Raw genomic sequence first — 18,911 nt, forward strand, 5'->3', positions numbered from 1 at the left:
CATTAGCTCAAACCACGTTTTCTCTGTCTGTTATCTATTTCAGATCAGTAGAATTCTGCAGTTGATCCAAATATTCAGCTCATTTTCTGGATAGGGACAATCTTTGATTTGTTCTCGTATGCCCGAATTCATGTTTCCTCGGGCTAATAATTAATTTAGTTTATTGAACAGTTTAAGTTTTTAATTGAAATCTGTAGAGATTCCGCAGCTTACTTATGAGACATTGATGTTTATTCAGTATTTTGTTAATTTTGGATTTTATCTATTTTTTGGGATTAGTAAGTAATAATATATTTATCCAAGATACTATGATAAGGGTTGCACGATTTAATAATACTTAAATTATATATCGGTTATGACATAAAATTTTGGGTCGTGACAGTGTTGCATATTACTGCATTATTAATGCTATCAAATCATCTTTCTCAATAAAGGCAATCAAGAATCATATTTGTCATTTGATCTCACAATCGAGTTTTCATAATATTTATCGCAGAAAATGCACTTTTAATACTAGCTGTATCAATGCTAATTTTATAATTAAGTAATTGATAGATATGCTAAAATTTTCTTATATTACATGTTAATTGTCAAAATGATAAGTATAATAATTATTAACCTATTAAATATAAAATAAAATATTAAAATAATATGAGATTAGATTTTACTATTTATTTTTAAATATTAAAATAATTTAATAAATTTAAGTTTATTAAAAATGTAAAAAATTTATTTTAATGGATCATTATATTGGTAATTTAATATAATACATAGAGAGAATTTATTTTTTCAATTGAGTGGGATTGATTGGCTCATTTAGATGTACATAGCTCCGCCTATGGCAAAGTAAGTGGGGTTCTTATTCGTTTGAGAGAGAGCGGAGAAAAAAGAGGAAGAGAGAAGTGAAGTGAAATAAATTAAAAAAAATATTTTTATTTGTAAATGAAATAAAATATTATTTTTTGTGTTAAATTTGACTATTTTTATTGATTAGATAAAATTATAATAAAAAATATATCTTAATTCGATTTAAATTATTAAAATTAAAACTATTAAATTAAATTGTAATCACATCAAAAGGTTTAAATATTTTTAATAATTAAGCCTATTTTAGAAATCTAGTGATAAATATATACACATATCTTTGCTGTTTTGATCACTTTTCACTAAATTTTCTTTTTGTTTTGAATGTTTCTGCAGTAAATCTCAGGGAATACTGGATCAAGAGACCTATCACCTATGCAAATGGGCAAATGAATAAATGCTCCATGAACATCCACATGATCTTGTTCCCTCCTCCAACAAGGCCCCATGGGACATTTCCACTACTACGTCTACCCCATAATATATAAGAATCACAGCAATATATATACATATATATAATCCAAAATGAATAAATAATTGAAGAAATTGGAGCACACAATGACTAAGTAATAAGCACATTAATTAATTATTACATCCATTAATTATTAGGCAAACCATTAACACTGAACAAGCCAGACATAACCAAGTCTTAGAACTTAAAAAAAGCCATTATTGTTCCATGTCCACAGCAAATAATACTCAAGTACTAGTACTGTCTCACAATACATATTAATATTATACATTAATTATATATATAACAAACCATTATAATTAATACAGAAACAGCCCTAATTAACAACCTGCTCAGTATATCCATCTGCAAGCGAGCTTCTGTTCAATTTCACTTGCCTTGCTATTCCCGCTTTACATTTAGATCCATAGAGCAGGCTCTGGTTGCTCCATCACCACTTTAGCTTCTGTTCTTGCGTTTCTCCATGGCTCTTGGTGCTGAGATTCCAACTTAAAGGAAAAAAAAAGGAACACAACCCATTTATTAATTCAATTTTTTTTTCATTAGCTTTTGCCTTAATTAACTAGAGGGGATTGGAAAGTCAATTACTAACTTAATTAAGAGTGTTATCTACGAAAGATTAATTAAACATTTGCTTAATTAGGTGATCATATTATTGAAAAGGCAAGTAGGTTAATTAAGTACTAACCAAGTCCAGTTGCCTCCGTTCCTTTCATTATACGCAGCCGTTTGCATGATTGAACAAACATCCTGAGGTTGAAATTAAACAAAGCAAATTAATTATTGTTAATTAATTAAAAATGATTATATATTTTTGTTAAGAATAATTAATTAAGAACTTACTCCCATGGGACATCACCCACTAGCATCCAGTCACCGTCCTTATCTTCATAAGTTGGGACATAGTCAGTGCCATTAAGAAGATCAATGAGCTTGCTCTCATTCGGGAATTCTCTCATTCCTTGGGATCCACAATTTCCTTCAATCATATATCAAATAAATTTTAATTAACATGTATATGAAGAAGCAGCCGTTTGAGTCTAACTAAGAAATTATTATATATTACATTGGTTCATATATATTTATATACCTATTGTGCTGAAAGAACTGAACATCTTTCCTAGGGCAACAGAGAGCTCCTGGTAGCTCTTGTACATCTTTAAGTCTACTTTTCGGAGGTAAGGTGCCCCATCCATGCTAACCTTGATGAAGGTTGCATTGCCATTGCTGCCTAGCTTCTGCTCACAGTCCTCGGTGCTGCTCTTTTGCACAGATAACATGTTCTTTCGGAAGGATCGCACTGGAGGCCAACCCACTACTTGTGCCCTAAAAGTTTATTTCATCCAATTGGGTTTCATTTAATTCTTCCACTATTCCAAAAGGGCATTTCATTGTTTCACAAGAGGTTATAGAGACGATTACAGAAGTTATGGGAATTGTGACAAAAGCAAGTCAATTGAATGATATATGGCTTTCCCACAAATAAATATATGTAAAATAGATAAAATTTATATATATATATATATATATATATTTTTTTTCTTTCGAAATAGTTGAAACACAAGCACACTAGCTTTAGTGACGGGAATGGACTACGATCAAAATCATAGCAATGTTGATAGTTTATATATATATATATATATATATACACTGAATCAAAGGATTTATGTACATTAAACTGTAAATAGAGCCAATAATGGCTAGCTAATGATTTTTATTTTATTTTTATTTTTTGGCTTGTTATGTGAAGGATCTTGTGTGGAATCACCACATGCAATTACTTGCAATTGAGCTCACCCAATTGATTTAGAGAGAATTTTAGATAGATTTAGTCTAATATGTTATTAGTAAACCAAGTCAAATAAATCACTTTAAATCATTTATATTTATATGTAATTATATAAACATAAAAAATAATTAAAAATTAAATTACATATTTATTCATATTATATTATCATAAAATGATTTAATTAAAATACGTCGTGATAGACTCAGTATAATTAAAAAAATCTCTCATTTAACTGAAAGTTTTGTTATAAGTTGTGTATCATCCATTATTAGCTATTGTATATTTTGTTTACTGAGATCTCAATTCTTACCTTATCGCTCAAAATTTTCTTTCTTTCTTCTCGGAAGCCAAACACAACACCAATTATTTCAGAAAATTTTATTCTAGTTAATTTGCAGCATTAAAATGGCTACTTAATTAATTTGTATGTACAAGATCTACACATTATTCTCTTTATGTGTTATATATCGGTTTTTCTCCAATCATTACCACAAATTACTAAATGAAGCTGAGGAAAAATTGCATGGCTTCTAAATTATACATATTATTGAAGATTGCTAATTAAAGAAATTATCAATAATTATATTATACTAAATCTTTTTCTCCCTCTATGTCTCTTCCGAATTTATTTAATTCCTGAAAAATTAATAATATATGTGGAATTCTTGATAATATACTTGAAGTGCATCTACTAGCTACTTAGAAAAGATTTGGTAATCATGAATTCTTGATTCTAAGTTATGTGCATGTGCTATAAAAGCTTAGCATCAAAACCAGAACCAGAAGGACATGTGTTATAGAAAGAAAGATAGAAGGAAAGGAAACTAAAGACTAAAAAGTTAGATCAGAAAAAGAAAGAAAGAAGGAAAGCATGGAGTTTACTTAGCTGGGGGCTTTGCTGGATCAGCAGCAAGAAGATTCTGGAGTCTATGTAAATTGTTGGTGTTGTCGTTTGGATCGATCCCAGGGTCCTTGGAAGAAAGATTAAGCTTCAAATCCATTGTCTCAGAGAAGCCTCTCTTTCTTGCCACCTCTGCTTCGCTCGCTCCACCATTATTTCCTGGTAACCCTAACCTCAGCTCAGTCTCCTCGAACCCCATTTTTGTCTTGTCTACTGCTTCCATGGCGTCTGTTTTTATGGTTCTTGAAATGGTTGAGAAAATGGGAAATGTAAAGTTTTGTTTGTAAGAAATGATAATAATAATACCGAATCAAAGGGAAGGTTTTGTTAAGAGTTTGTGTCGTCGGGCTTTATGGGTATTAATATACGGATGTAGGGGTATTTCTTCCTTATATTTTAGGTTAATGGGTTGTTGCCACGTGGATTTTTGTCCGAGCTGGAATTTTAAAACTTTGCTGGTCTGGGTGACGACATGATGATGCTTAGGCTCCCCATGATTGGTTGTGGCCTGTTGGCTTCAATTCCCATTTTCACTGCCGCATGGCCCACCGTTATACTTATTCCTCTGCTTCCCATTTTACCTTTTTTAAAACAAGCATTTCCTTTCACTCGTCAACAGGGAACTACCCAAAAACATTAAAATTTATAGAATTTTTTTTAAAATTATTCTTTATGACCATTATTTATATAAAAAATAATAATTATAAGAAAATCGTTGTTATATTTTATAATTTTTCCTCTCAAAGAGGATTTAGGTAGACATACTAACTATATAATTAATAAAATTGTATGCATTTTTACCAAAATTTCCTATAATTTCAAAGTAATAAAATTATTTTCCTGAAGTGGTGATTTGAAGTTAAATAGATTCCATTATGATATATTGTCAAATCAATCCACTTTATGTGGTTTATGTTGAAATTTTAGAATATATATTGTTCTTACAAAAGATGGATTTTTCAACCTTATCTTCTTTGGCAATATTCTTCTTTTTCATTTCTCTTTACTTTTCTTCTTTATTCTTCCTCTTCTTGCCCCATGTGATTTCAGCCATTATTCTTGGATGAAACCCAAAATAATTTGCAGGAGAGCTCTATAATTTTCTTTAAATTGTTTATGTATGAACATGCATGCCTAGTTGCCAACTAAACAATAATAATAATAATAATTAAAAAATAAAATAAAAAGTGCGGTCTCTTAAATCGATTTTCCATTTTGAGTTTCATTGGTGGGAATGGTCCCTGATTGGGACGTCTATTAGGAAATATATATTCCTAAGATATATAAGGCCCTGGATGTGGTTATCAAAGTTATTGTGCAAATTTATAATTGAAGGTGGTACTGTGCTATAACTTAATAATGGGCGCTTGCATTCCTTTCAGATTTCCGATTCATCATGTTCTGTGGCACACAACATCTCACTAATTTGAACATTTCCAACAAATCCCATCTACATTTTCTTGCATTTTCAATGCTTTCAGATTCAGTTAGAACCCCTTATTTTCTTTATGTACAAGCCTCATATATAAAAAGGGATCTAATTAACATCGTCAAAGCTATATATGATTCTTTATTGCCTCCAAATACAATAACTAAGCCAAAATTTAGTTGGTGAAAGGGACGAATATTTTTGAAACTTGCACAATTATATATGAACAGCAAAATTTGGACATTTCTGCAATCTTTATTTCAGCTTTTTTACACATATTTTGATAGATACACACTGAAGAATAAATTATACAGTAAAGATTGGAAAAGAAAACAGTTACGATGGATGTGTATCTGCCATAGTAGTGTGTTTATAGAATGGTGATCCAAAAGCAGAAAAGAAAGAGAAACAATTATTGTCAAGCAGTGTTGTGTTATTATTATTAGGTATCTGCAGAGCTATATATAGCGTGGACAACAAAGATGAGTAGATGACGACCTAGATTGAAAAATTGGACATTGTCTTGAGGTCTTTCTTTACTTTAAGAAACAGGCCATATGTACTTCTATCTAAGGAAATACAAGCAGATCCCTTCTGAGTCTCAATTCTTGTAATTTTCATGAAAAAAACAGGGTAACTAGCTAGCTACTATAGTAAGAAATCTTCAATAAAAATACCATGATAGCTTAAATGTAAAACTAGATTAGCTTCTTTTTTTTTCTTTGAAATAATATAAGTCAAAAGAAATTCTAATCAAGTACTCTATCAAGTTTTTGATAGAAAGTCTATGTGTTTGCTTTATTCATTTTTTTTTCTTCTGTTAGAAAGGAGTGATTATGACACATTATAGATGTATAATAATGTAAGAGATTATGATCAAGCAAGTAGCAAAATCAAAGCAGAAATCAAGAAAACTTCTAAAATAGAAAAGACAATAGAGAAATCAGGAACTAAAAATGGGGATATGCCTGAATAGGTGTCAAGTCTTTGCATAGAAAAGTCAATAGGGATATCAAGAACTAAAAATGGAGGAACTATTAGGTGTACCCGGTGCATATACACCTTCTCTCACAATTATGTGGAACTCACTTCCTATATAATAGGAAGAACCCATTTTCTGTGAGAGAGGGAGTACTATTTTTTAGTACTCATATTGTACCTAATAATTAGCCCTAAAAATGGGGATATGTCTAAATAGGTGCAAAATGTGTGTGCATATATATATATATATATATATATATATATATATATATATATATATATATATATATATACATTTACTTGATCATAATTAAAATTGTAAATATTTCTTTTACTTGAAAAATAGGCGCAAAACAAAAATTAAATTAATTTCTCATAACTATTTGTACAATTAATTTGTGATATTTGTTACGTAGTTTTCAAAGTAATTTTAAGTTGATTTTCATTTAAATAGTTATATTTATATTTGCGAATTAAACATTTTAAAAGAAATTTAATTATAATTTCATAATAAATTAAATATAAATAAAATTTCATTATTTTATTTTTAATGATATAACTAAATTATTTAATAAGATTCTAAACTCAAAGAAAATGCCCCTGATGAAGAGAGGAAGATTTTTTTACCTATTTTTTAAAAAAAAAGGATGATACTTCTATCTCTCTCAATCAATTTGGTTTCATTTTTTACATTAGTTTTAGATGAAATGAAAACACATATATAAGAGAGTATTCCTTGGTGCATGTTGTTTGATGATGATTATTTATATAGATAGATGAGAGAAGGAGAGGAAGGAGGAGAATTTTTGGAAAGAAAGAAGTAGTCAAAGGGTTTTTAAGTTTAAGTTAGAGCAACGAGTAACACATGCATTGCAAGTTGAAGAAGGCAAAGGTGGAGAAGGAAGGAGTTAGGTTGAATGGAGTAGCATCAGTCCCAAAGTAATGTTTTATGTGATCGTAAGATTCCCATAAATTAAAAGAAAAAAAGGTAGGAGTGGTGCCAATTGAAGATAAGTTTGAGTTGAGTTGATTCTAATTTTAGTAGTAATTTCGATTTTAATGAATGAGCCAAACAGAGTCTAAATATGTTATAAACAAAAGTGGGGTAATTCTAGTATAGCAATGATTTATTATCTATATTTTTCACATATTAAAAATTTTAAATAATATTAAAGTATTTTTTAATTTAAAAAGAAAATCTATTCCCTTCACTTCTCTTGAATGGTTGGTTGAGAAGGGTGGGACCCAAAGGGTAAAGAAAGCATGTGAGTAGATTCAATACAAGAGGCCATGTGAACTTGTTGGCTCATGCTTCATGGGGCTGTGTTGTCCAAGTGTCAAACCCTTTCCCATGTGCGCCGCTGCAGGGCATCCCACTTACCACCCCTTCCTCTTTTATTTAATTTCTTATTAATTATCATCATTCATCAACCAATAACTATCTCCCCAAATAAAGGGAATTGGGAAATCTTCTCCAAACGAAGATCTACTTTTCTTCCTACTAAGATTATTTCTGTAATATCCTGACACTTGTTTGCCCTACAAAAAATCATATTGGGTATACCCATAATCATGATCACTTATTATTTTACATTTTACCCCTTTTTTTTTTCAAAAAAATATTTCTTCTTTTGGGATAGATAATGATTCAGTGATTATTTGATCAGAGATATATATACTGTTAGGTTATTCATTGGGAGGTGGTTATATAGGAAACTGAAAAAATTGTGGGTCAAATGGTCTTAAAGTTGTAGGGTTGGGAGAGAAGGGAACCCGCAATATGAAAGAAAGAAAAAAAATATATGGTGAAATTAAGAAGTTATTATTAATTTGTTCCAAAGCATATTACTCATGTGGTAGAGTCAAATTGAAGTCTCGACTCTTTTAGTCTCCTGCCAAAAAGAAAAAAAAAATATACATAGATATTCTTGATGTGCAAAATTTGATGCCTGTTGGGACCTAAAATCCCAGTTGGGATCCTGGGTGTGAATCCTCCCATTACAAAAAACGACTATCTTTAGCAAGGTGGAAAGCATTTGTGAAGTCTGTATGAGATCGATATGTATCTGCTAGCCCTTCCTAGATCTCTTACAGTTAAAAGTTGCATGGGTTTCTGTGATTATAACTTAATCACTTTTAATTAGGATATTATATATATAGATAGATATTGTAATCTTTTTTCTCCTTTTTGTTCCTTTCTAAATTTTACGCATATTATGATGAGGTAGCTATGACTTAGATCTCCAAAGGAGCTAGCTGGTTGTAAAAAGATGCACCCTTTTGCATGCACACTTCACTCTCCAAAACCTAAAGTTGGAGTATAATATTAATTTCTTTTTCTTCGATTTCCAAAACATGCACTACTAGCTTGCTCCTTTTCATTTGCATGATTGAATTAAGTTAGTGCAGAGAAGACTCATTTGGGGGAGTTCTGTTTGCAGAACGTACGTATATTAATATACTGTTTTAAAGAGCATGCATAAATATATTGTCACAATAAAAAAAGGAAATTAAAAGAAAATAAAAAAAAATGCATTTTCATGAAGCTTGTAGAGCTAGCATATGTTTTTATTTCATGCCAATATTTTCAATTATTTGTCTGCAATTCTCACTGTCAATTATATATTTCTATCAATAATCATATACATATATAATTTATTTATTGGGAAAATGCTAATCAGTCCACATGCAAAATATTCCTCTCTGCACGCCTGTAGAGAAGAAGGAAAAGAACACGTAGGTAATTTTCATATGTAATGAAAGTTTTACCGCTTATGCATGCAAACATATAATGAAAAGCAGGTTCAAAGCAAATAAGCTGAGGATAGCTAGCTACTAATTTCATGTCTATGATAAGTTATAAGCTTCAAGCTTCATTATTTGTAAATCTTGCATGCATAGCAACATGAAATAATAATATGAGAGATTAATTCTGGATTAAATGAAAAGAAAAGTGTTATATACTTTTCTTGAATCAGAAAAGTTAATAAATCTCAATGCATTTCGATCATATGGATATTATCTGAAACAGTAATCCTTCTATAATAAGTTGATGAGGTGTAGCTAAGCTCTAGAACAGTGGTGGTATGAGATGAAATGCAATCGTGTGGCAAAAGGAAGAGAAACGAAAGCTAGAAAATTTGTGGCCGTGCGGGTGGCCAAGAAATTTCCTAATCGTCGGTGTGGGGAGTTGGGCTATGAAGTGAAGTTGACTGCTTCATTGTATTGATAATGGGTATAATGATTAAAGGAGATGTATCATGCAGCTACCCAGATACCAACCAGGGCTTATCTGGCCTTGGTTTTGTCTGATATCCTGTCCCACTTTTTCATGCCAAAATGGGCCACCCTTGGTCTTAATCTTTGCATCTATACGGGAACTTGTCAATGTTAGGTTTACGCCTCTTTCACCCTATCTGGGACCGGCCCTCTTGCTATTATTACTACTTCCATGGGGTCTATGTATTCTGGAATCAGCTCAACTCAACCTCACGTGTGCTTCTAAGGGTATGCATTGGACAATTCATGCTTGAAAGGATTTTGTGAATGATATGTGACCACAGTTAAAGAAAGAAGCCACATATATACAACTTCATGAGTGAAACCTACTAATTGAAAACCCAAACAAAAGTAAATATAACATGTAATAATAGATAAATAAATAATGATCTCCAAGATATATTAGAGATTTTTTTTGAATAGGGAAATTGATGGAGTAAGAATTAGAATCTAAATTTATCAAGTGAGTAATATACATTTCACAACATCAATTGATCACCTATTGCTTCTTTATTTAATAGAATAGGAGTATAGGATTATGATCTATCTTTAAAGAATTGCTTTCAACACTTGAGGGAAAAATGGGTCAAAACATTTTTTAAAACCACATGTATAAAATGGAGAAATAATAACCTCACAAACTTATAACTTCTCCAAAAATAACTCCTAATTTTTCACTTATAAAAGCAAAGTCCTTTTCTGATCTCCATTTGAATGCCTCAAGAAACAAAGAAGAAAAAGGAAAGATACATGGCCATGTACTCTACAAATAGTATTATCTTGCTAGCATTTGTTATTTGCTTGTTGTCTCACCGTCACTTGACCCATGGCCTTGTTCAAGATCATTTCAATGTGGAGGGTCAGGTTTATTGTGACACATGTCGTGTTCAATTCATAACCAAGGCTACATACTACATTAAAGGTACATCTCTATTCTAATCCTATTAAATTCATTTATAAATATTTAAATTATAGAATATTTCTAAAAATAATATATAAATATTTCAGGTGCGAAGGTGCGATTAGAGTGTAAGAACAAAGAAACCAATGCGATAGCGTTTAGTGCAGAAGCAGAAACAGACCACAGTGGAAAATATCAAATAGAGGTTCAGGGAGAGCATGAGGATTGCCGGGTGATACCAATATCATCACCAGATTCAGAGTGCAATGAGATAAGCAAAGACCCTTTTTTGAAGAAATCTGATAAAATTGCACTCACCCACCAAAATGGCATTAGTAGCAATACTCGCACTGCCAATCCTATTGGGTTTTTGAAGAAAGTTATTCTTCCTCAGTGTTCTAAGATCGTCAGACAAATAAAATTCACTGCCACTGGCCTTGTGCCTTGAAAATTTTAATTAAAATAGGAAGAAGGGAATTGGATTTGGGTTTTTATTCAAAATTTGATTAATACAAATATCATTGCGTTAAGTTCTGTGGAAGTTGTTTATTTTGATTTTTGGCAGTAACCCATTTGAGTCTATATACCAATTGTAAATTTGCAAAAACTTTTTTTTTTTTTTTTTCACGTTGAAGGTTTTGTCATTTTGTTTTCATGTTAATAGAACATCAATATGCCAGTCCTATAAATAAGCTTGTATGGACACTGATGAAACATTATTATTTTAATATATATATTGTTTTCCAAATTTTCTGTGAGAAATTGCCCAACAACTGGTGTTTGAAAAGTTATGTATTTAATTGATAAATCCCAAAATTTTAAGTTCTATTTATAGCATGTTTGAGAATGTGGTTTAAAATTGTTTTTATAAAAGTATTTTTTTTTAAATATGTGTTTTACGTTAATTGTACTTATTGTATATATTTATATTTTATTTTTTTATATATAATTTTTTTCTATAATATAATATTATTATAATACAAGTTAATTAAATTTAACCCTTCATTTATTTAGATATATTTATATAATTTAGGGTTAAATCATCTTCTTGTATCATTATTAGCAATGCACATATATATCATATTGCTTTTATAAATAAATGTTAAAATAATATTGTTAGATTTATAATCTAAAATCCTAGTTGATTTAGAAGATCCTTTCCTAATTTGAGTGGGAGAAATATTTTCTATATAGAGTAGAACTCTTATTTTAGTATTATTCCTAAATTGAGTGGGACTCCTAATTATATTAGGATTGAGGGAATTAAAATTATAAATAGTAGAATGATGGAAAGGTTATATGACTTCGCCTGGCTTTGTCCATTGAAGAGAGTGGCTTCGCCCATGGAGAAGTTTTGTCACCCATTGTAGTGAAGGACTTTGCCAATTACTGAAGATTTAGCTCTGCCCATTGATGAGGGGCATTTGCCTATTGTAGTGGAGAGAGACTTCGGTCTAAGGTAGAGAAAAAAACAAAGAATTTAAGAAGAAATGATTATTGTCCATTGGTGAGAGGGCTCTTACCTATATAGTTGAAAATACCCTTTGTGGTGTACCAATCAAAGTAGTAAATATATTGGGTTATGTTTAGAGGAGACTGAGAGGACTAACTAATGTATTTACTATTAGCAGTTATGTAGTGTGGATTATCTTGGGTGTAATTGGATTAATGTGTAGTATGGTTTGAACTTGTAATGACGATTATTTTATTTGAATATAGTGAAATAGTATGTCCGTAGATGTAGCCCTATATTGAGAGCGTGAACCACGTAAATATTGTTATTTTTTATATTTATTTTATTTCTTTATAATTTACACTCTTTCACGATACACAAGAATTGGTATCAAAGTACGGGGATGATCTTGATGAGTTTGGTTGAGCGTAGAGCTGCTGTGACAAGTAAAAGTCCCACATGCAATATGGAAGATACAAGCTCAAGGTAGTGGGGAGTTGAAATCAAAGTGGAGCTCTTGATGCGAAATCAAGATGGTTGATGATATGAAGATTTTTTTAAAAAAGAAGCAAGTTATAATCAAAATGAAGATTGAATAACGGAGATTTGAATAGTTCAAGCTCAAGCATGTAGATTTAATGATTTGATGGCACTAAGGAATTTGAGGTATGTAATAGTTGATGGATTTTGTATCAAGGTAAATATTGTTAGATTTATGACTCAAAATCCTAGTTGATTTGGAAGTCGTTTTCCTAATTTGAGTGAGAGAAATATTTCTTATATAGAGTAGAACTCTTATTTTAGTCTTATTTCTAAATTGAGTGAGACTCCTAATTACATTAGGATTGAAAGAATTAACACTACAAATTAGAGAATGGTAGAAAGGTTATTTGGCTTCGCCCATACAGAGTGGCTTTGCCCATTGAAGAGAGCAGCTTTGCCTATGGAGAGGAGTTGTCACCCACTGTAGTGAAGGACTTTATCAATTACTGAAGATTTGGCTCTGCCCCATTGATGAAAGGCACTTGCCCATTACAGTAGAGAGAGGATTCAGTCTAAGGTAAAGAAAGGACATCAAATTCAAGTGAAAGGGATTTATGTTCATTGGTGAGAGGGTTTTTGCCCATATAGTTGAGGACACCCTTTCGTGGTATAGCAGTCAAAGTAGTAAATATATTGGGTTATGTCTATAAGATATTGAGGTGACTAACTATTGTATTTACTATAAGCAATGATGTAGTGTGGGTTATTTTAAATGTAATTGAGTTGATGGGTCATATAGTTTGAGCTTATAATAATAATTATTATATTTGATTATAATGAAAAATAACATACCCGTGAATGTAGCCTTTTATTGAGATTGTGAACCACATAAATATTATTATTTTATGTGTTTACTTTATTTTTTTACAATTTACACGCTTTTGTGGAATACAACAAATATATATATATATATATATATTGAATGTGATTAAATAATTATAAGATAATAATTAAATTATATAACTATATAAAATATAATTTGTAGCCATTATAATTTAATTATAATTTAATTAATGATTATTATGATGATTAATTTAATTATTATGATTTATTAGGTATATCATAATTAATAATTTTGTTCAATAATTTAGCTTATTGAACTTATAAGTCGAGTTTGAGCTTGCGAGTTTAATAAAAGAATTAAATATAAGTCGAGTTTATGAACTTGATAAACAAGTTAAATGCGATCAATTTCTGTGAGCAAGTTAAATGGAAGTCAATTCTAAACCAAACTCAAGCCTAATAAAATTTACAAAAATGCTACACAGCTCAAATTGAGCTGGCTCAAAATGGCATATTGATAATTAAATTGAAATTTATTACCATTTTATCCTTTTAATAAATGAGACATTTATGGTGACTTGTGAGCCATTTAGCTCATTTATAAGTAACTTGACTATAAAATTTCTTCATTCAATATCTACTCACCAAACAACATTTTTCAATGTCAAATTGAGATGTTAGCAGCTGTTGAAACTCTAAAAATTAATGCTATGGAAAACATACAAATTTAGAGATATTGTATGCTATAAGTTATTACATATAAATATATTTGTTATATGATAAGATATATTAATTTTTAATGATAAGTTATACTATAATTTATATTCATTTTTTTTTAACTTGAAATATGATATAAATTTGATATATATTAATTAAAATGAAGGAAATAACATTTCAAAAATGAAATTAAATATTATAACAATAAATATTTATATTAAAGTAAGTATCATATTAAAATTGGTTTGAAATTTGATAGTGGTGTTAGAGTAATAATGATGGCGGTGTTGGGTTAGTGTAGGTAGGGTGACGGTCAAACTAGTTATATTTATATTTTTTCAGTATATAAAATATTAAAATATGATATAAATTTCACTATATATATATATTTTTTAAATTATATATACTCCATAAACACTCAAATCACCACGGTTTATAATCACCACTATTATCGTTATTTAAATCATTTACTTACAAATTATATGGAAATAGATAGATATAAATGTAAAAATAAATATTACTTGACATGATATACACTTTTAACAAATAAAATTTATATTTTTGAAAAAAATATTTTATATATATATATATACACACACACAAACACACACATTAGAGCTTGTATAATATATATATTTCATGCAATAAAATGTTGGATGAGGGCAAGTAGCTTGACTGGCATAGAAGCATGCATCTCAGCGTGGTTCAAGGTTTGAGCCCTCTCTATGTTAGATGTTATTTTTTTTCATTTATAAGTACACCTAATACAATACATTTCAGGTTCGAATCTTTCATTTGCCCTTTTTTTTTTCTTTATGATTTTTTATAATTCTTTTCATTAAAAAATATAATATTAAACTGTAATAATTAGAAGTATTTTTAAACCCTAATTAACACTTTTCCTTAAAATTATAATATAACAAATGTTTAGATTTAAAATTATAAGATATATATAAATCATTTACTTATATACATCTAGTTTTATAGTATTAACACCACTTCACTACTATTAGAATAATTACCTATACAACGATCAATAGTTAAATCAGCACCATCGCTATAATCATCACGTATACAATATTATCACCATTATTATCATTAAATCATTGTTTTTAATTTAAATATAGAGGGAGATAGTCAAAGATATTTAGAGAATGATGGAAATAAAATGAATTATAGATAGAGATATTAAGATTATTATATATATATAAAGATAAATAGAGGGAGAGAGAAATAAAGATGTGGAGAGAGATATATAGAAATGCATAAATCCTCTACCTTATGCTTGGGAGCATGTGCCAATTGGACTATTAGCTCTCATCCGATAAATTTTTGTATACACACACACACACACACACAAGAGTTATTTCAAAATCAACACATATTGATTTATACATTTCTATATATCTCTCTCCACATCTTTATCTCTCTCTCCCTCTATTTATCTTTATATATACCATAATCTTAATATCTCTGTCTATAGCTCTTTTTATTTTTATTATTCTCTAAATATCTTTAACTAGCTCTCTCTATATTTAAATTAAAAATAATGATTTAATGATGATAATCGTGGTAATATTGTACACGTGATGATTATAGCAGTGATGTTGATTTAACTATTGGTCGTTGTATAGGTGATTATTCTAATATTAGTGAAGTGGTGTTAATATTGTAAAATTAGGTGTATATAAATAAATGATTTATATATATTTTATAATTTTAAATTTAAAAATTTGTTATATTATAATTTTAAGGAAAAATGTTAATTAGGATTTAAAAATACTTACAATCATCACAATTTAATATTACATTTTTTAATGAAAATAATTATAAAGAATCACAAAAGAAAAAAAAAAAGGGACAAATAGAGGGATCGAACCCTAAAACCTCTATCTTACGCTTGGGAGCATGTGCCAATCAGATTATTAGCCCTCATCCATTTTTTAAATCAATGAAAATATATATATACATATATAAAGAATATATTGTGTTAGGTGCGCTTATAAATAGAAAAAAATGACATTTAACATAAGAAGGGCTCAAACCCTGAACCACGCTAGAATGCGTACTTCAATGCCAGTCGGGCTATGTACCCTCATTTAACGTTTTATTGCATGAAACATATATATTATAAAGCTCTAATGTGTATATATATTATTTTTTTCAAAAATATAAATTTTATTTGTTAAAATTATATATCATGTCTAATAATATTTATTTTTACATTTATATTTAATTCTTCTCTGCAATCTAATTCATTATGCTAGCTCATCACTGCTGCATGTAGTAGCTCATATGTGCATGCATTAATGCAATAAACACACTTCTCAAATCATCAATTTTTGAATGGTGTGAATGGCTACAAGCAATAATAGCTTGTTGCATGCACGCTTTCCTTTGCATGAGTCATGAAATGAGCTACCTCACTAACTATAAGCTTTGAAGTTATTTTTAAACTGTTTCATCTATTTCTTTTAAGGGTATAATAGTAAAACCATATACATTAGTATAATTTGAGCTAGCTCAAATTGAGCTATTTAGCAGTGCTCTAAAATTTAAACAAATTAAGCTCAAAATTAATGAAAAATTTAATGAGTCTAAACCTAAATTTTTCAAAATTCTGACTTGTCTCAATTCATTTACACCCCCTAATAAATGTTGCTGCAACATATTCTATGCATTAAGGGTCAGGCCTTCAAGCAGTAGATTAGCCTTTTATTTCTATAAAATATAAGCAATCTAAACTCTAAATGAAAGGATATGCCATGGACAATTAATTCATACTTGGTGAATGAGGCTTGAGCACAATTAGAGAAAGATGCCACATATATACAGCTTCATAATAATTAGAAAAATAAATATAAAAATTATTTTGATAATAAATAAATAATAAAATTATACAAAAGAGGAAGGATTAATTGTATAGTAAAATGGGAAATTTTTATTTAAATTTTAATTTATTATAAATTTAAAATATAAATATATAAAATTAATATATTTAATAAGTAAATTTTATATTTTTTCATCGTAATAGACAAATCGAGACAATGCACGGAAAGAAGATGAAGTGGCGCACGGACAATACATTTACATGTGCAGCCATCGTCCGGAAGTGGACAAGGGTGTTGTGGCGTTTTGGGCCTATTTTATGTTAAGTGTTTGGTAAAATTATATTTAGCTGTTGCTGTTGATATGTGAAATGACTAATAAGGGTATATATCATATAATTTATTTTATTATTTAAATAAATATAAAATTATAAATTTATTACATTATATTAAATATATAATTATTAAATTAATATATTATATTATTGAAATAAATATATAATTATTAATCTTTTATATTATATCATTTATTTTATTATTGAAATAAGAAAATAATTATTTTTTAAGATAATTAAATAATTTTAAAAATATAAATAAAATAATAAAATAATTATTATTGTTAATAGAAAAATTTATAATTAATTTTAAGTTTTTAGATATAAATAAATATTTTATATTTTATGTTATTAATAAAAATATTTTATCAAAATTAAAATACGTTAATTAAAATATTAAAATTTAAAATGAAGTCCAAAACCTAAAGTAGTAGCACCACGTGTGGCCTGAGGGTCGCCATCAAATGCTTAACCCCTCACACGTGCACTTCATTGATGCTTTTGTTTTGTATTTCCTTAGGTGATCGTCATTTTAGGCTCCACGTAGGATGGTTTAAGTATTTTTTAGTATAATTTTATTGGAATGAATTTAAATGAAGTATAATTAGATTTAAAATAAATTTAAAATTTAAAAATTTTGAGTACTTATTATTTGAAATTGTTTGTATAAATAAATAATTAAATATAAATTATATTTTTTTAATAATATTTATTAATTTTTTATATTATATTTTAAATAAATAAAATTTAATTTTATATAATTTTTAAAATTTTAAAATATAAATTATTATTAAAAATACATTTTGCATAAATTGTTATACAAAAAATATATAATTAAATTAATTTAATTATTATTCAGGTAATAATAATTAAATTGAAAATTTTAAGATGAAATTTAATAAGATTTTAAAAAATTTGAGCATAATAATTTTTGTGAATACTTTTATCATTGAAAGCTCAAACGATCAAAGATTTTTTTAATTTATTAATTATTTTAAATATTAAAAAAGGTAATTTAAAAAATTATTTAATTATTTTATAATTTAATATATTAAATTTAATTTTAAATTAAATTTTAATATTAAATTTTAAATATATATATTTAAAATATATCTTTTAACAATAATTTTAATAAAAATATCAAACATTTGGTATCCATATATCTCTTCCCATTAAGTTAATGTTAAAGAAGTCTAAGTGATAGATTCTTTTTTTTTTTTTTCCACTAAATTTGTTAATAAAATTTTTATTTCTGTTCCTTGAGAAATCAAACTTTTTATACTTTTAAAATTTTAGTATTTTGTATTTCTTGAGATTGCCAACAAGACCTTGGGGACAAAAGAGGGAGGAGGGTACCACATTATAATCGAGTAAGGCAACAAGGCATGTAAGTGGGATTTTGCCATACACTAGGAGGATGGCCATTTGAGTGTGTATGGAATGGAGTTGGCCCTCACAAAGTAAAAGTGAAGTTGAATTTAGCAAAAGTTTGCCAGCATGCACTTTTGTTCCACACTTGTGAGCCCTTAATTTGTCCTTCATCGCCCATCTCTCTTTATGATGTGATTGTACGTGCAGGCTATCTCTGAGTTGGTTTTTGGAGATAATGTATAGAGCTAATAATATATGTTCTGGC

The 18,911-nt window shown here is 28.6% G+C and overlaps 2 protein-coding genes across 3 annotated transcripts; one reads left to right on the top strand and one right to left on the bottom strand.

Annotated features, from left to right (window-relative positions):
• Nucleotides 1–1,503: 1,503 nt before the first annotated feature.
• Nucleotides 1,504–4,381, bottom strand: LOC110659657 (auxin-induced protein AUX28). Of its 2 annotated transcripts, none has more exons than XM_021817655.2 (5): nucleotides 4,008–4,381; nucleotides 2,427–2,662; nucleotides 2,180–2,315; nucleotides 2,025–2,086; nucleotides 1,504–1,812 (listed from the first exon to the last, which is right to left on the bottom strand). In XM_021817655.2, exons 1-5 carry the CDS (start codon nucleotides 4,247–4,249, stop codon nucleotides 1,775–1,777), a joined length of 714 nt encoding a protein of 237 aa, XP_021673347.2. In that variant the 5' UTR covers nucleotides 4,250–4,381; the 3' UTR covers nucleotides 1,504–1,774. The 2 variants fall into 2 exon arrangements, with proteins under 2 accessions (XP_021673347.2, XP_021673346.2); XM_021817654.2 differs by having other exon boundaries at nucleotides 1,504–1,824; nucleotides 4,008–4,379.
• A 6,073-nt stretch (nucleotides 4,382–10,454) lies between these two features.
• LOC110659659 (olee1-like protein) lies at nucleotides 10,455–11,194 on the top strand. The gene is made up of 2 exons (XM_021817656.2): nucleotides 10,455–10,637; nucleotides 10,724–11,194. Exons 1-2 carry the CDS (start codon nucleotides 10,466–10,468, stop codon nucleotides 11,062–11,064), a joined length of 513 nt encoding a protein of 170 aa, XP_021673348.2. The 5' UTR covers nucleotides 10,455–10,465; the 3' UTR covers nucleotides 11,065–11,194.
• Nucleotides 11,195–18,911: the final 7,717 nt, after the last annotated feature.

Source organism: Hevea brasiliensis, chromosome 2 (genome assembly GCF_030052815.1).
Source record: "Hevea brasiliensis isolate MT/VB/25A 57/8 chromosome 2, ASM3005281v1, whole genome shotgun sequence".
NCBI lineage: Eukaryota > Viridiplantae > Streptophyta > Magnoliopsida > Malpighiales > Euphorbiaceae > Hevea > Hevea brasiliensis.

Coding starts and splice junctions, on each gene's coding strand:
- LOC110659657 (XM_021817654.2), bottom strand. CDS start 4,249: ATGGAAGCAGTAGACAAGACAAAAATGGGGTTCGAGGAGACTGAGCTG. Junction 2,663..4,007: donor CCAGCAAAGCCCCCAGCTAA/GTAAACTCCATG, acceptor ATAAACTTTTAG/GGCACAAGTAGTGGGTTGGC. Junction 2,087..2,179: donor GTGGGTGATGTCCCATGGGA/GTAAGTTCTTAA, acceptor TTTCAACCTCAG/GATGTTTGTTCAATCATGCA.
- LOC110659659 (XM_021817656.2), top strand. CDS start 10,466: ATGGCCATGTACTCTACAAATAGTATTATCTTGCTAGCATTTGTTATT. Junction 10,638..10,723: donor GGCTACATACTACATTAAAG/GTACATCTCTAT, acceptor TAAATATTTCAG/GTGCGAAGGTGCGATTAGAG.